This window comes from Mustela lutreola, chromosome 2 (assembly GCF_030435805.1).
Source record: "Mustela lutreola isolate mMusLut2 chromosome 2, mMusLut2.pri, whole genome shotgun sequence".
Lineage (NCBI taxonomy): Eukaryota > Metazoa > Chordata > Mammalia > Carnivora > Mustelidae > Mustela > Mustela lutreola.
In genome coordinates, this window is record NC_081291.1 from 56,859,676 (window position 1) to 56,878,191 (window position 18,516).

General features: G+C 51.0%; 1 protein-coding gene across 5 annotated transcripts in view; it reads right to left on the reverse strand.

Annotated features, from left to right (window-relative positions):
- Positions 1-18,516, reverse strand: part of FBLN2 (fibulin 2) — an 84,687-nt gene that overhangs the window by 21,651 nt on the left and 44,520 nt on the right. For all 5 annotated transcript variants that reach the window (XM_059161862.1, XM_059161864.1, XM_059161861.1 and 2 more), the window contains 6 exons: positions 7,249-7,360; positions 5,729-5,858; positions 4,843-5,023; positions 2,151-2,354; positions 1,400-1,513; positions 681-782 (listed from right to left, as the gene is read on the reverse strand). In XM_059161862.1, the coding sequence (XP_059017845.1) occupies positions 681-782; positions 1,400-1,513; positions 2,151-2,354; positions 4,843-5,023; positions 5,729-5,858; positions 7,249-7,360 (843 nt within the window). The remainder of the gene's footprint in view (positions 1-680; positions 783-1,399; positions 1,514-2,150; positions 2,355-4,842; positions 5,024-5,728; positions 5,859-7,248; positions 7,361-18,516) is intronic.

The window sequence follows — 18,516 nt, forward strand, 5'->3', positions numbered from 1 at the left end:
TGACCTTGTCCAGAAACACAAACTCTCAGAACCCACCCAGTCCTACTGGGTGACGGTCTCTGGGGACTCTGTGTAATTCTCGGGATCTGTGCTGTTACCAGGCCTCCAGGTGACTCTGTGGCATGCTGAAGTTTGAGAAGCACTGCTCTAGAGAATGGCAGAACAAGGTGGAAGAGGCCTGAAGCCCTGGCCAGCCAGTGAGCACACCTGGACGGCAAGCACACACCTGTGCCTACACCTGGACGTCAGGTACACACCTGTGCATAACGTGGATGGCAGGCACGCACCTCTGCCTACACCTGGACGTCAGGTACACACCTGTGCATACACCTGGATGGTAGGTGCACACCTGTGCTTACACCTGGACAGCATGTGCATACCTATGCATACACCGGACATCGTGTGCACACCTGTGCCTACACCTGGACAGCAGGCACACACCTGTGCCAACACCTGGATGGCATGCACACACCTGGGCATGGTGACAGGAAAGATAAGAGCTATTTCAGCTTCTCCATCTGGGGCTCCCGTCAGAGCAGCCAGACCTACTCCCTTACTAAGTCAGAGAGTTTCACCTCCAAAACACCCTCATCTCATGCCGTTTGCCCCGTCCTCACTCTGGGGCCCCTGCCACAGGCCAGCTCAGGTGTGCATAGGAGAGCGGCCCTGGGTGTACTCACCTTCACAGGACACACCATCCGCCATGATGGCATAGCCAGGAAAGCAGGAGCACATGGCTGTGTCCCCAATGACGCTGCACACCTGCTTACAGGGCCCGTTGTCTGAGGAAAAACCAAACAGATCAGAGACCACCGGGCTTGTCACCTCCAGCTCAAGGAGGGCCTGGGAGCCAGGGAATCCCAACTCCGGTCCTCTCCACGAGGTCCCCTGGTAAACGGGTTCGTACGCCGGGTGGTACTGGGGACGATGTTTGGGATCTCCCATCACCACCGGCACTCAGATACCAAACCCCTCCCTGGCGTCATGATGCTGCCAGAGAGGAGGGGACAGAGAAGACAGGGAAGGAAGGAGAGGAAGGATGTGGAGATAGAAGGAACAAGAAGAGGGGAAGAGAGGAAGAACAAAGAGAACTTTCCACACAGTACCACAACAGTCTCCAAGACAGTTTTTCAAGCAAGGATTCTATTCTTTCCGTATTATAGGACCTGAGGCAAAAAGTCACTAACTGACTTGCTTAGGGTCACATCCTGGCCCGATGCTCTACCCCTACCCACTCTCACCTCCTCAGCTTCACTCTCAACTCCGGACCTCAGACAGGCGAGACCAACCAAAGCTCCAAAGCAGAAACCCCCCTTTGGCAAGAGACCATCTTGCGCATGCCTGGCACTGGGGAGCTTGCCCCCTGCACGGCCCAGATCCACTCCATGGCCCAGGTTACCTTTGCAGGTGTTAGGTTGTGGCACTGGTAGCAGGATGGTGTTGGAGGCCAGCTGGGAGGAATCTGGTTTCGGTGCAGACTCCTCTGCGGCCTCTGGCTTTGGGGGGTCACCGTCTGTCAGGGGCAAGGGGGACGGGAAGGGGCAGCTCATGCCTTCAGCCTGGCCTCAGGCTCTTCTCACAACCAGGGCACCATACCAGGCATTGGACAGAGACTGCCTTGTTTAATCTTCTCCTAGTCATTTCACAGGAGAGGAAACTGAGGCTCAGAAAGCAACGTACCCCAGGCAAGATGGATCTCACAGCTATTTAAGGCAGAGGAGGAGAGGAAGGAGGGGAGTGAGTTTTTAGACTAAAAATGTGTCTATTCTTGGAGAGCCGACAGGCAGAAAGCTCCCCAGACCAGGGACTGAGGCAGGCTTCGAGGCTTCCTATTGAAGCCTGACCACCTCAGGCCCAGTACTGGGGACATAGCTTGAGTTGGGTTGCTGGGAGGCTCTGTGGTCTGGGTCCTGGCCCTGCACTGGGATCTAGGGTGGGGCGCTGGGGCCGCCCATGCAAATGGAGCGTCAGATGGAGCAGACAGTTTCAATCTGTCCAAGTGGCCTTACAAATCCCCTTACTAGGGGCCTCCAGTTCCCATGGGTTCCAATGTGTAGGGTGACAGGTGGAGAAGGAGCCTTGTGCCCATCCCAGGAACACCACGTTCCATGGGCAAGGTCAGGCCCTGCCCCAGCCGTCTGGGCCCTTACCTGGGCGGCAGGTGCGGCCATCATCCTGCAGTGAGAAGCCAGGAAAGCAGGCACAGTGGTAGGAACCCACGGTATTGATGCAGAGATGCTGGCACAGCTCTCCTGGGAGGAGCAGGCACTCATCCTGGTCATCGCCAGGCAGGCTGTTGGGCAGCTCAGTTTCTGTGCCCAGGGATAGGGCCTCCCGGTTCGCCAGCTCTGCTTCTGCAACCAGACTGGGGGTGAGTCCTCGTGATGGAACACAGGTTGGCCCTAGCAGGTGGCTGACACTATAGGCCCCTGGGAAATCAGTGTAGGTCCTCCTGAGGATCTTCTGTGTGCCCAGCTAAGATAGTGCAGATGGACAAAGCATGGATGCATGATGATGATGACAGATGGTGAAGGAGGGGTGAGTGAATGATGGATGGATGGATGGACAAAGAAACAGACCTCTAGCAAGAAGAATAAACCCATCAGAGCCACATCCAAGTCTTTATTGCCTGCAGTATGACAGGACCAGGCCCATAACAGTCCCCAGAAAGTTTTGGCTGAAGTGTTGAACTGGATCCAGATCCTTGATCTCAGTGACATCTGGGAGGCCCATCCCTAGCAACAGAAAGGACCCAAACATGTGTTCTGTCAGATGGGGATCTGAACTCTCACTTGGGCCCTCCGCAGCCATGTCCCCTTGGGCAGTGCTTGGTCTCTCCTGTCCCCTCTGCAGTGGGGAGCAGGTGGGAGTGGCAGAGAAGGCTCCTGGGGCTGAGCTGCCTTGAAGGCTCTTCATATGCCAGTAGCAGAATAGGGAACAGAACCCACAGGCCTCCATGTCCCCAATAGGCACGGGCCTTTAGCCTTGCTCTCTGGCCCCAGGCAGCCAAGCCATCCAAGAAACCAACTGCCATGAGGTCACGTCTAAGAAACATGTTTCATATTGAGCATGTTTACACTGTGCTCCGGGCCAATCAGCCCTGGCCCAGTGCATGCAGACAGGGCTGTGGCAGCTGGTAGTCCAGCCCAGAGATCAGGCACTACAGGTAGGCAGCAGACAGGTCTGGGCTCAGGACTCTGCCGAGCATGCCACAGGCTAGGCAGCATTTCTAGGGTTCACACTCAGCCCGCCCTCACCAGCATGCTCTTCATACAATGCTCCTGGCAGAAGGGAAACTGAGGCTCAGAGGAGCAAAATGATTTGCCCAAGGTCACCTGAGCAGGATGGGAACCCAGGTCAGTTTGACTCTACCATCTGTGTCTCCTGAGACCTAGGTTATCCACCAGTTCTCCACTGGACAAGAGGAACATGCACTTCTTACTCTGGACCCTGGCTGGCCCTTTCCCCACCCTGTTACTCTCAAGGCCAAACTTCCTCCCAAACTTGACCTTGAACCTAACCCTTCTGGGTACTAACCAGACCTTCACAGCCCCGTTCAACCAGGCCCCTACAGCCAACCCCGGCAAGTGGTATTTCCTAGGACTGGATGCGGATCTGTGTCCACGCTAGCCTGGTAAGGCTGCCCAGTCCCTCTTAGCAGAGTCCTTGTGGGTTCCCTGGGACATCCTCATCAGGCTCCTGCTGGCTCACAGGCACGAAGAAGGCTAACAGTCACAAGTCCTGTTGACATCCCTGGCTAGGGTGACAGAAGTGGACATGGTGGCTATCAGAGGGACCATAGCACATGGAAGTCAGAGGAAAGAGGAGACCCCGGAGACACAGAAGGCTGGAAGGTCTGAGACGGCTCCGGCTCCAGGCTCTGCACCGTCACCCAAGCTCCCGTGCACACAGTCAATGGTAGTGTGGGGGCAGGCCCTGGGCAGGGGCACAGAGGAAGAGGACACAGGTCCATGGAGCCCTCAAAGGGCTCATGGTGGTGAAGGGGAGGCCATCAAACAAACCCATCATTCATCAGTCATTTGCTAGTGACTTAAAGGGCCAAGCGCTGAAGATTCAGGGAGAACGACAGTGCTATCCCGGAAGGGGCTGATCAGGTGGGTGGGGCACAGTTTCTGAATGCATTCTCTGTACTGGTTCTGTCCTGTACCCTGAAGACACGGGATGGCCTAGCTGACAAGGATAGAGGGCAGATGGATGAAGGTAAATGAATAAGTGAAAGGTTTCTGCTGGCTGGGTGGGTGAATACATGAACAGACAGATAAAGGACGGACGGATGGATGGATGGACAGACAGATGGACGGGCAGAAGGGTAAGTGGCTGGGTGAGTGGACGGGTGGATGAATGGGTGGCTGGATAGATACACGAACAGAAGGAAGGACGTGTGAATGGCCAGATGAGGGTACGGGAATAGACAGTGTAGCAGGATGAATGGGTGGAGAAATGAACCAGGGTAAGGAGGACATGCCAGTGAGCAGGAAATAGGTAGAAGAGTGGCTGGAAGAGCACGAAATGGGTAGAAGAGTAAAAGAGGAAGATGTGTGGAGGTGCTGGTGGACATGGGAGGGCAGGGGAGTGAGGAGGGGAAGGGTGGCCGGAAGCTGGCGTTTTGGGGGGTGGAGCGGATCGTACGTACTTAGCTGGATGAGACCACCGTCTCAGAAGTAACAGGGCAGAGGCCACCATCGGAGGCCACAGAACTCCAGCCAGAGCAGAGCCTGGACTTCAGCCACAGGTGACAATAGACCCCAGGGTCCCCCAGAAAACAAGAGGACACCCAGCCTTAGCTGGAAGCCCCAACGGCTATCTCTGCCCCTCACTCACCTCTCCGTGGAATGGCTTCGGGCTCTGGGGGCCGGCGCACCTCGGGCACAATGAGGGGGTCTTCCCCTTCACAGCAGGAGAGCATGACGTGGTTGCAGGGGTAGCCCAGGTTGGGGTTAGACTCACATGAGTGGCCCTCGGCCCGCACACGGAGTCCTAGGCCACAGCAGTCACAGCATTGCTGGAGAGAGACACGCATCACTGCCCACAGCCCACCGGCCCCTCGGAGCCCATCCGCCTTTCCCATGGACTGTAAGCCCGAGGGACTCCCTCAGGGTCCCCAGGAGGCAGCCTGGGGCCGCAAGTGAACTCTCCAGAAGAAAGACCGCATTCCCCAGCCTCCCTAGAAGCGCAGTGCAGACCCCGGACTAAGTTCTAGCCAGAATGGTGGAAGGGGAGCACTGTCTGTCCTCAGGAGAAAGGCTCTTTTCAGCACCACAGTCAGGGCAGCGTTATTCACAGGAGGCAAGAGGCAGAAGCAACCCAACAGCCGTCAGAGGAACATGTCACAGCCACGCAATGGATGGTTACCTAGCCTTGAAAGAGAAAGAGCGCCTAACACACGCTACAACATGGTGACCTTGAGGATGTGAAGCAGAGTGAAATAAGTCGGATACAAAAAGAAGAAACAGAAAGAGAAAGCCCTGTGAGGACAGGACTTATCATGGGCTGTTCGTTTCTATATCCTTAATGCCGAACGCGGCCCAGGACAGGCTGGTGTTTGACGAGTAGCTCCTGAGTGAGCTGGCCGCAATGAGAGCTGAGGACGGCTTCTCTCCAGATGAAGAGGCTCCCCCAAACCTCCTATGGAGGAGTCCCACAGGGAGCCGAACCCCAGCCCGCAAGGGCCTCAGGCCCAGGCTACAGATGCACAGGTCGGGCTTGCCTTGTACAAGGAGATGCCGCACGTGTCATTGTCCTCAGCCCCACAGGCCTCGCCCTCCTTGGCCCCCATGACGCCAGCCATGCAGCTCTTCTCCTTCAAGTAGGACACGCAGCAGTGCTTCTGGGCTGTCCTGCAACAGAGGGGTCCCTCAGCTCTGCCCAAGCACCGGACCCCATCCTCCTAGTGACCCTTCCAGGAGGAATGACCGGGCCCATTTCCCAGAGAATAAAATGAAGCTCAGAGAAGGCAGCCCCCGCCAGAGGTCCACAGCAAGCAAGGCCTGTGCTGGTGGCACTTCCCCCACCCCTACCAAAGAACGAGGGTTCTGTGTCTGAGGTCCATCAACAACACTCAGGCCTGGGGCCCAGGGGACTTCACGCTGTCTATCCCTGACCAGTGTGGGAAGGGTCAGCATTCCAGGTCCCCACAGGGCTGAGAAGGATAGGCAGACTCAACCCCAGGAAGCACAGGGCAGCTCAGTCTGGAAGACAGCAGCCTCCAGGTCCCCCGGCCATGACGCCCCATATCTGTAGGGCTGCTCTGGGGAGCCAGCACACAAAGATGGGGGTCACTGGGAGGTGGAGTTTAGTCTCAATTGAGAAAGGACATGTCCCAGTGGGAGCTATTCAGTGACAGAAATGCCTATCTATGAAGTAGTGAGCTTCCCATCACAAGAGGAATACAAGCAGAAGTCAGGGCCCCTAAGCTCCAAATTCTTTGATAAGGCACGCTCTAACTCCTAAGTCGTCCCCAAACTGGTAGGATGACAAAAGGGAAGGGAAAAGGACAAGGTTAGAATTTAAATGTCTCTAAAAGAGGCACAGAGGGCTAGACATTGGGAAAACAGGGGCTCTGACTCTGGCCATGCTCCCAGGGAGCAGTGCGGCTTTGGGTGAATCATATCACCTCTCTGGACCTTGTCCTTATTGAGAAAAATAAGTAGGCTGGGAAAGAAGTCCTCCCTAGGAAAAAGGGAGAGGTGAATGGCTGAACAAGACGTTTTCCACACTTAGTGCCAAAGGGGCAAAGGTACAAATTAATCCTTTGCGGAGAACATTAGAGTCAGTAAAAACAATCCACACAGACAGCAGAGGACAGTGAGGGGCCAGACTTCTGGAGACCCCAGGATAGCAGAGTGGGGGAAAAAAAGAGGGCTGAAGGCTCCTGGTTCAAAGCTGAGGAAGAAAATCTCATGGGGTCTGAGCAGTACACAGTGAGTGAGGCCCCTCCCCACTCCCAGGTGGTACCAGTCCTTGAACACAGGCTCCAAAGCATACCATCTTAACCCCACTTGTCAGGCAGGCTACAAATGTGCGTGGCTGGTATATTCCCGCAGCCAGCCTTTAGGCTCTCTTTCCTGGGGTAAGCCTGGCCGGTGGGCTCACAGCAGCCACAACATGCACGTGGAGACACGTGGAGACTGCGCTCCCCTTGTACTGCCAGGGCCCACAGGCCAAAGCAAGTTGGAATCTGGAAAAGGTAAACGGGCAGCTCTGCCTGTTCCGGGGTGCCCACCTTACCTGCAGGCATCACCCTCCGCGCCACTCTCGGGGATTTCCAGGCACTCGTCATTGTCGATGGCCCACTGCTGTCCAGCGGCACAGCACGTCTCGATCAGATCCTTTGTGGACACTGGAGTGGAGGGGCAACACAGGCAAGGTCACCACTCTAGAGGAGGCACCTGGTTCCAAGATGTTCAGAGATGCTGCTGGTGCTGTCTGGACCCCCATTCCCAGGGAAGGTAACTCACTCTACCCCGGACCCCCTAAGGCTGCTGTGCTTGGTGGCCACTGGTAGTTCCCAAGGACAACAGGCTTCGGAGAGCTGCCTGCGAGGTTAAGTACCCCCCACAGGGGAGGAGGTTGGCAGAACTATGGCCAATCAGTGACTACTGACTACTACTGACAAAAACCCAGCCCTGCCTCAAAGGGGACAGTGTTGGGGGCCACTCACACTCCAGAGCTCCCAAAGGGATCGGAAGGGCATCAGCTAGCTCCTTCCCTGCCCCCTCCCCAGGCCGGTTCTCCAAATGAACAACTACATGCACAAAACCCTCAAATCAGGCTCTGTTGGGCTTTTTTTTTTTTTCTTTTTAAGATTTTATTTATTTACTTTTGAGAGAGAGAGAGAGAGGGCACACGAGCAGGAAGTATGGGCACGGGGAGAAGGAGAAGACCCCCTGCTGAGCAGGGAGCCCAACACGGCTCCATCCCAGGACCCCAGAATCATGATCTTCAGCTGAAGGCAGCCACCTAAATGACTGAGCCACCCAGCCGCCACTCAGGATCTGCTTCTAAGGAACCTGACCTAAGACACCAAGATAGGATAAGGCATAAGAAGAAATAGCAGCAGCGAGGGAAGATCAAAACTCATCTAGGAGGGCCACCTGTTGGCCCAGTGGGCTGAGCATCCAACTCTTGATTTCAATCAGGTCATGATCTCAGGGTAGCGAGATCCAGCTGAGCAGGGAGTGTGCTCAAGATTCTCTCTCTTCAGGGCACCTGGGTGGCTCAGTGGGTTAAAGCCTCTGCCTTTGGCTCAGGTCATAGTCCCAGGGTCCTGGGAACGAGCCCCGCATCGGGCTCTCTGCTCAGCGGGGAGCCTGCTTCCTCCTCTCTCTCTCTCTCTGCCTGCCTCTCTGCCTACTTGTGATCTCTGTCTGTCAAATCAATAAATAAAATCTTAAAAAAAAAAAAAAAAAGGTTCTCTCTCTTCTTTTGCCCTCCCCCCACACTTACGCTTGCTCTCTAAAAAAAAAAAAAAAAAAAAAAAAAAAACTCATCTAGGGAAGTTAGTGGAGAAAATATTTGTGTAGCTAGGAGAGCAGGAGGAGGCAGGGGTAGGGAAATGTCTTAAAACTGAAAGGCACAGGGGCATCTGGGTGGCTCAGTCCTTAAGCATCTGCCTTCAGCTCGGGCCATGATCCCGGGGTCCTGGGATTGAGTCCTGCATCAGGCTCCTTGCTCAGTGAGAAGCCTGCTTCTCCCTCTCCCTCTGCCTGCTGCTCTGCCTACTTGTGGTCTCTCTCTCTGTCAAATAAATAAATAAAATCTTTAAAAAAAAAATGGAAAAATCAGAAAGCGTGCCACATGCCAGGCACAGGTAAGAACCCTCATGCCCGGGGGTAGAAGTGGTCCCTGGCACGGCGGGTCTGGAAGGAGATAAGGCACCGCAGACACAATTAAGTACACATATCATCCTGGACCCAGAGGTTCTACTCGTGGCTGTGCACTACAGGGAAGTCCTCAGCCAGACCCAAAATGTGACCACTACAAGGATGCGAGATGTTGGTGTCATTTGTGGAAGTGGGTGTTCATCAGTGGAGGAGTGGCTGGATAGAATTTAGGGATGTCCTCCATGGAGGACCCCACAGCTGTCAGGAATAACAGATTAGATGTACCCACAAAATATGGAGTGGTACAAAAAAAAGCACTGGGGTGGGGGGAAGGAAGAAACCAAGTGAGATCTGTTACACAAATGAAAAATACTGAGAACAAAATTAAAATACACATTTTGCACATTAATTAAAAACACACACACGTGCAAATTAAACAGAGGGGACCAGTTGCCTCTGGTGGGGCAGAAGTCAGCAATGGGGAAAAGGGATAAAAGGGAATAAATACATAAATAAAACAAGGGAGAGTCTTAAAGAGACAATAATGTGTGAGGTGCCAGAAGATAAGTATAAATAATGCAACCATTTGCTTCTGAGGTCTAAAAATAAATGACATGCCAAGATAAAGCACATCTAAGCCAAAAGATACATTAAAAAGGTGCTCACATCACTAATGATGAGGCAAATGCAAATTAAAACCATAATGAGATATCACCTACACCTGTCAGAATGGCCACTATTAAAAAAAAAAAAAAACAAGAAACAACAAGTTTTGGTAAGGATGTGGCAAAAAGGAAACCCTTGGGCATGCTGGTGGGAATGTAAACTGATACAGTCAGATTACAGGTATGCAGATTCCTCTAAAAATTAAAAATAGAAATACCCCATGATCCAGTAATCCCACTACTGGGTATTTACCCAAAGGAAACAAGACACTAATTTGAAAGATAACTGCACCCCTCTGTTGTTGCAACATTATTTATAACATCCAAGATATAGGGAAGCATCCAAAATGTACATCTGTGGATGAATGGATAAAGAAGATGTGGTACAGATAGACAATGGAATATGACTCAGCCCTAAAAAAGAATGAGATCTTGCCATCTGCAACAACATGGGTGGAGCTAGAGGGTATTATGCTAAATGGAATAAGCCAGACAGAGGAAAACAAATACCATATGATTTCATTTACATGGGGAAAGTAATAAACAAATCAAATCCACAAATAAAAAGAAAGAAAGAAAGAAAACAGAATCTTAAATACAGAGAGCAAACTGGTGGTTGCCAGAGGGGAGGTGGTGGGGGGATGGGTGAAATGATAAAGAGGATTACGAGATAGAAGCGCGTCCAGTTATGAAATAAATGGAGATGAAAAGTACAGCTTAGAGAATATAGTCAATAATGTTGTAATTAACATTATATGATGACTACATTCATTGTGATAAGCACTGAACAATGTACTGTATTGTTAAATTGATCTAGTACACCTGAAACTAATACATTGCATGCCATTATCCTTTTAAAATTTAAAATAAAATTTAAAATAAAAAATTTTAAACCAAAAAAGGTAAAGCTCATCTAGAATACCTATATCCGTGCTAGGGCAACAACAGGGGTGTAACGGAATAACTTTGAGCCTGAGCCCACATCTCAATGCTACCATGGATAGCTATTTCCTTTCTCTGAAGTCTTAGTGTCCTCCTCTACTCTGAGGACCTTTAGCTGCAGAAGTGCTAAAGCCTAGAAAGAACTCTAAATATCCCTGAGCAGTACACGTCATCTAGCAAGGAACAAGTGTGCCGGTGGATGTCAGCAGACCGCAAGGTTCCAGGAAAAGAGTGACAGCTTAGTAAGAATCGCCAGCTTCATCTGCAGAGTGGGCATTTCAAGTTATTAAACTTTTCTAGGTTTCAAGGCCCTTCTGTAGAAGAGGGGAAATAAGTTTCAGTAACAACCTGAGATCTGTACCAGGAGGAATGAAAAGAATGATCTACCAGAAACAAATAGCAAATGTCACGCTCAGCGATGAAACACTAGACACCTGTCCCACCGAAGTCAGAAATGTAATAAAAATGCCTACAGACACAAATAAATACTGAGAGGGGATTACTACACCAATGTGAGGGGATTGCTACACTAATGTGAGGGGATACCATCGCATAGAGTTTCCTTTTTGTTGTTGTTGCTTGTGGTGAGAACATGCTAAGATCTAGTCTCACAGCAACTTTCAAGTACACAATACAGTATTGGTAACTAGTCACCGTCCTGTGCCATAGATCACCAGAATTTAGTCATCTTATAACTGGATGCAAGCTTGTACCCTTTGCCCAACATCTCTCCATCTTCTCAGAACTTCCCCCCAATTCCCTGGCAGCCCCCAAACAACTCCTGTTTCTTTGAGTTTGGCTCTTTTTTGATTCCACATGTAAGTGAGATCATACTGTGTGTGTCTTTCTCTGGCTGACTAAGTTCACTTAGCATAATACCTGTTAGATCCATCCACGTTCTTGAAAAATGGCAAGATCTCCCTTTTTATGGATGAGTAATATTCCATTATGTATATACATATGTATGCATATATACATACACACACCTATATGTACATATACATACATACCTATGTGTACATATACATATATACATATACACACATACATATACATACACATAAGTCTATGTGTGTGTATACATATATATACACACTCATCATAACTGTCTCTTTTTTCCTTGAATTATTGCATCTGCTAGTATCTCTAGGACAACACTAAACAGAGTGTCCACAAATAAAAAAGAAAACTTAATACAATAAAAGTGTAAAATCCCTATACAGCAAGAGACAGCATATCCAACCAGCCCCAGTTACTGTCATCACATCACTCATTTTTGAGACTCCTCATAGCATTTATTACTGTGTGAAATCTTGATTATTTATGAAATTACTTCTTAACCCACTTCTTTCTCTACAAAGACACTAGAGTCTCTGTGGCCACTAAAAGTGATGCCACTATTCCATGTTTAATCCTTTCTCATTACACTCTGGGCATGTGGGAGTCATGCCTCACTTGAATACTTCTGTGGATGGGGAGCTCACGCTACCTCAGCAGTTTGTCCTTTCTCTGCATAGTTCACGTCTTTCTTGTACTGGACTGAACTCTTACTCCATAAGCCTTCTCCAAGACTGCCTTATTGAGTGAGATCAGGAGATTGCAGTGGATCCCTGGGTCTTAGCCAAGTGACTTGAGATAGGTGCCCTACTGAAATAACTGTAAGAGCAGAAATGAAGTACAGGCTAGTGCCAGCCTTGGGTCCAAGCACTTTCATCCTTACAGTTATGATGAGTGAGTACTCTTGTCTCCCCACTTCACAGATAAGGTGGTGAGTCAGAAGTCCCAAACCTCAGTTTCCCCTCTCCAGGCCTCAGCTTTCCCACATCCATGGCATGGATGACTTGATATAGCTGATCCTAAAGGCCCTGTCTGAGAATCTGACCAGCATCAGCCTGAGAGCGGGTTCTGCTTCCCTGTGGATTGAATGGTGTTCTCTTCCTGCCCCCTCCTTGATCAGAAGCCAGGTTTCAGCCTGCGTTTGGCAGACATCCCACCATTCTCCACTGGCCTTTCCCACTCTGGCTTCCCTCTGTTTCAGACAAAGGAACTCAAGAGGCCATGAACCCATATGCTGGGAGGGCCACCCACTTGGAACAGGAGGGACCAAGCCTGGCGCTGCTTGGTACTGTCCAAGATGTGGGAGGCAGGGCCAGGCAAACCTGCATAAGATGTGTACCCCCATCTCCTCATCCAGAAGACACACCTTCCTTCCCCATCCCAGTGCTGGAAGACTCAGCCCAAAGGCCCTCTCTTCCAGGTCTCCTTCGTTGATCAGCCCCTCTGAGGTCCCCAGCCTCTGTCTTTCTCTCTGGTTCTTTTTAAGTTCCCAAGCACCACCATTCAGATGTCCAGTCCCAGGATTCTTCCCTTCTCCATCTCCACCCTGGCCCTGGCTGATCTCATCCAGCGCCAAGCTCCAAGTACCTGCTCTACCTCGCACCCCCCACCCCACATACACACATTTGTCTCAGCTGTAGTTTCGTGCACACACACCACAGCTGGCTAAAACCACCAACAGTGCTCCCTAGTGCTCTCAGTGCCAGAACTATTCAGCAACTGATTTCCCTCAAACCACCTCTTCCCAAGGTCTCCCCTGCATCAGTGAAGGGCCCCTGGCAACCTCAGAACCCTCCTGCACCCATTCCCCATTTCCCATCTCCCTCCGTCACTCAGCAGGCCATCTCCAAAGTGCATCCCAGTCCACCCACCGGGCCCTTCACTCCACCACCACCTCTTGGTCCAACATGGTCCCTGTTCCTTCAGGTGTCCTCTTCCAGGCCCTTGTCCAGAGGGCACCAGAATGAGTTCACACATAATAAATCAGACTGTGTCTCTCCTTGGCCTATAGGCCCCCAAGAGTTCCCCTTTCTTTACAAAGACCTGTTGACTGCTCCACTTCATCTCCTTTCTCTGATCCTCTTTGCCACACATTCTCTCCACTCCTTGAACTCCCTGGGCTCAATCCTGCCCCAGATCCTTTCCGTGGACTCTGCTTTCTGCCTGGAATCCTCTGCCTTTTTCCTGTGCCCTTTCCCACCAGCACTGTCAACATGGCTGGCCCTTCTCCTTCAGGGTTCTCACCTCCTCAGAGAGAAGCTCTCTGACTTCTGGATCTAAACTCACCTCTATGCCAACCCTCATCACACACCCTACTTCCCCGGCCTTCCCTGGTCCCAATCGGCTCAGGGAACCTGTGGTCCACAAACCCCTACCGGAAGGCCACTGCCCTCCAGGACGAAGCACCCCTCCCTGGTTGGACAGTCACAGCCCAGAGTCACGTCCAGTTCTGACCCTCAATCCTAGCCCTATATGCTTCTCTTTGCCACTCTGTCTCTGCATGCTGGTCCAGGTGGGGAACGCCTATCTCTGCGTTGTCCCACTCACCATCCCTAACCAGCCAATCCACGTGGGACTCCCTGCCTCTCCATCTGCAGGGCTCCCACTGGCACTCACCTCCAAACTGGGGGGACCAAAAGCCCCCACTTCTGGCTTCATTCACACCAGCACTTGATACAGGCTTCCACTGTGATGTCCCTGCTGTCAGGTGACATGCTTGTCTTAACCACCAGACTCAGAAGGTCTCAGGAATCAAGAATGGATCTGAGTCTTCTTAAGGCTCCCAAGGCCTGGGGCTGAATCAAGCAGCCCAGGCCCTCAGTGTAGACAATCTCACGAAAAGCTTACATCATCAACAACATGATGTTGGATGATTATTTTGATTTTCCAAATGTGTAAATAGAGTTTAAGATACACAGCCCAGTGCACAGACTTAGAAAATGCGGGAAAAGAATGAAAGTGTGGCCCATCCACCTGGCCCAGACCGCCTCTCCAGCAAGGGGGCCAGAGGGGAGCATGGGCTAAGGGGACACAGACATGTCACTCACCCTCTGAGCCTCCATTTCCTTGCTTGTAAAATGGGCAAACGACCTCTCTCTGCCACGCTTCACAAAGCGGGGCAGTGAGACGATTCAGTGCCTGGCCAACAACAGGCACTTGGGAACCAGTACCTCCCTGGCCCTGGCACACATGTGTTTGTGGAATGCTCACCAGTGAATTAGTCAAGGAACAAAGGAACTGACCGGTAAATGGATGGACAAAACAATAACCCCCTGAGCGCAGGAAGCTGGTGGGGCTCTCGGCAATCCCTTCCCCGGCCTTTTCTGCTTGCCTCTGGGTTTCTGCGGACTCCCCCATTTCTGGCCACTTTGCCACCTGGCCAGAGCCCTGGGCCAGAGGGCGTGCAGTGTCCCTAGCCTGCTGATTATTTGCGAGTGAGGGCTGAAGGGGAGGGGCCTCTCCCGCTGTGACAGCTGCAGCCGTGACCCTCTCTCTGGCCTCTAGTGACATGGGACGGCCCCCATCACTCTGGCTTCCGAAGGCTCTGCCAGCCGTCTGCCTCACAGACTCTGGCAGGAAGCCGCCTCCGACATCCCTGAGCAACAGAGGGAGAACAGACCCACTCTGGGAAACCATTAACTTCGTCTGGGAAGGTGGACAATACCCAGAGCCAATGACACTGTGATCTCATTTTCAGGTACACGCCCAGGAGAAACAGGTGTCCGTGGTCTCCACCTGGACCCCCACAAACATAAGCCCCAAACTGCAGAAAACTCAAGGACGCCTCAACAAGGGAAAGGGTGGAATTGGGCCCTGGCAGGACCACATGATGTGCACAAATTCATTACAACCATACACAACAACACAGATGAATCACAGACAGGATCTTGGGCAGGGGGAGAAGCAAGTCACAGAAGAAGACCGCAGACTGCCTTTTAGAAGAAGTTCAAAAATGGGGAAAAGCAAAACAACTGTACAGCTCTAAAGAAAAGGAAGGAGCCCATGTGCATGGAAGTCAGGATGGTCAGAATGATGGAGCAGATGGGCAGGGCAGTCGGGCCACAGCCTCTGTCCCCACAGCTGGTACCTCCAACAGCGGCCCACTTTAAATGCTCCTTAGTAGCAAAGAGGTTACCAGAGGCTGGAGGAGGACGGATGGGAAGTCAGCTTGGATGGGCACAGGATTTCAGTTCAGGAACATGAAAAAGTTCTGGAATGGGGCACCTGGGTGGCTCAGTCAGTTAAGCATCTACCTTTGGCTCAGGTCATGACCCCAGGGTCTTATGATCAAGCCCGGCATTGCATCAGTCTCCCTGCTCGGGGCAGGGGGAGGGGAGATCTGCTTCTCCCTCTCCCACTGCTGCTCCCCCTGCTTGTGCTCTCTTCATCAAATAGATAAATAAAAGCTCAAAAATTAAGTTCTGGAGATGGATTAATATACTTGCACAATGTGAACATATCTCACTGACTTACAACTAGTTAACGTGGCCAATATCATGTTATGTGTATATCACTGCAATTTAAAAAACTAATAATAATGCATTGCATTGTAAAAAAAAAAAAAATGTGACCCAGCACTTCTCCATCCAGAAATCTAATCTCGCCCACAGACATAAACAAGTTGGACAGTAATGTTTGCTACCCCTGAATTTGTGAGAGCAAAGGTGAGGAACAACCAAAATCTCATCAACAGGGCAGTGATTAAATAATTTGATGTATTTCTGTCCACTCTTATGTAGATGTTAAAAAGAATTATATGGTCTGATTTCTGAATGTACTATGAAGAATTGAGAACAGGGGCGCCTGGGTGGCTCGGTGAGGTAAGGGTCTGCCTTTGGCTCAGGTCATGATCCCAGGGTCCTGGGATCCAGCCCCACGGCAGGTTCCCAAGCAGGGATCCTGCTTCTCCCTCTGCCTGCCACTCCTCCTGCTTGTGCTCGCTCTTTTGCTCCCTCTCTGACTAAATAAATAAATAAATAAATAAATAAATAAATAAAATATTTTTTTAAAAAAAGTTATCCCTTTTCATTTTAAAGGGATACACGGACATACATGGACTATTTCTGGAAGGACAGCCAAGACCCTGGTAACAGTGGTTGGCTCAGGGCAGGATCTGACCGTGGGAGGGAGGAAGCCCACTAACATTTCACTGTTCACCCCTTTTGTATTTTTTATGCGTTTCTTATCGTATGCAGGTATTGCCCATTCAAGACACATTCTGTTATAAAAAGATTCTGAGATTCTAGAGATTGTAGTCACCTTTGATCACAGAACAATGGGTGCCCTAAACAATCCAGCTCGGAGGTCACGACCCCTTCGGACAGTCCCCTCTCCCTGGACATCAAAGTCCTAAAGAATGTTGGCTTTGGAAATGCTGCGGAAAAACCTGGGCACCTGGCAGGAGGGTGATGAGTGGGCCATCTCTGCCAGCGCCCTGTTTGGTCAGGATGTTTGAGAGGCCTGAGCAAACAGCCCAGAGCTGCAGCTCTCTGCTCCCAGCAGCCTGGCGTTCTTGGGGGCGGGGAGTGGGTACCTGCAGGCCCTGGGAGCACCTGGAGTCCTCTTACAGGGACTGTAAAGTGGACAAACAAGAAGAGTTCCCGAGCTTCATCTTCCTGAGCCAGGATCACAGGCACAATAGTCACAACCAACCTGGGCTGAGCCCACCCACCACGGCCCCCCAACTCAGCCCCTTCAAGATGCCTTTCTCCTCCCAACCCCAACCGGAAAGGGCAGTCCCGAGTCTCCGTTGCTCTTTCCAGCACCTCCCATCACCTGGTTTCCTCGTGGGGTGGTGTCTACTCCCTGCCCACCACTGCCCAATGGCAGTGGCACTGGGCTGCTCTTGTTGACGGGCTGGAGGCTGGGTCTCTGCCCTGGCCGAGCCCCCTGGGGACCCCAGCTTGCAGCCACTTCATCTCCCCTCCAGTTCCAGAAAGAGGGTCCCACATGCATCCCCATTTTACAGATGAGCAGGCAGCCACCCAGAGAGGAGGCCCCACTTGCCCCAGACCACAAGCCCAGCCAGGGGCAGCCGCACACTCCAGAGGACAAGCCCCTGAGCAGCGCACTGAAGCAAGCAAAGGAGAGGGTGAGGAGGAGGGAGGCAGGGGGGAGTTCAAGTTCCTCTGCAGCAGCTAATCCAGGGGAAGCAGGACCCCCCCACTCCTAGGGCTCCTTTCCCATCCTCACCATGGGCACAAAAGCCCCTGCTTCCTGACAAAGCCAACAAGGCTGTGGCGGGAAAGATGGCTTTTGTAACACCTGGTGCTGGGTGAGCTGAATATGCATTTGAAAAAAAGACTGAATTTTGATTCCTATCCACACTGCCTAAAGAAACAGATCTAAATACGATCGAATGTGAAAGGTGAAACACATTAAAAGAGGAAAATAACTTCATGAATCTGGAGTAGACAAAAATTTCTGTAAAAGGACACAAAATACATAAAATTAAAGATCAAGAAATTACATTTCATTAAAATTAGGGATTTCTGTGCTCCTCACAAGAGAGCATTTGCAATGTACTCATCACATATCATCATTAAGAAAGTGGAAAGATGGGGTGCCTGGGTGGCTCTGTTGGTTAGGCTTCGGCTCTCGGTTTCAGCTCAGGTCATGATCTCAGGGTCGTGCGTTCGAGCTCTGAGTGGGCCTCTGTGCTCAGAGCAGTCTGCTTAAAGACTCTTTTCCCTTTCTTCCCCTGTCCTCCATCCCAACTTGCACGTGTTTTTTCTCTTTCTCTCTCTCTCTCTAAAATAAAAAGTTTGCCTGGGTGGCTCAGTTGGTTAAGCATCTGCCTCCAGGCTCAGGTCATGATCCCAGGGTCTTGGTATCGAAGTCCACATCAGGCTCCTTGATCAGCAGGGCATCGGCTTCTCTCTCCACCCTTTCCCCTGCTCACACTCTCTCTCTCTCTCACTGTCTCTCTCTCAAAAAAGAAATCTTTAAAAAAAATAAAAAATAAAATGTTTTAAAATGGGAAGAAAAGTTACACAATCAAACAAGATAATGTGTGATCCAACAAAAGAGACACAGAATACATAAAGAACTCCTAGAACCAGTTAGACAAAGAAAGGCAATTTAAAAATGAGCAAATGACAATGGAATGTCCAACAGTAATACAAAAAATGTGCTCAACATCCTAAGTTAAGAGAAAATGCAAATTAAAATCAGAACAAGACACCACTACCTATCCACCAGATTGGCTAAAATGAAAAGGAACAACCACA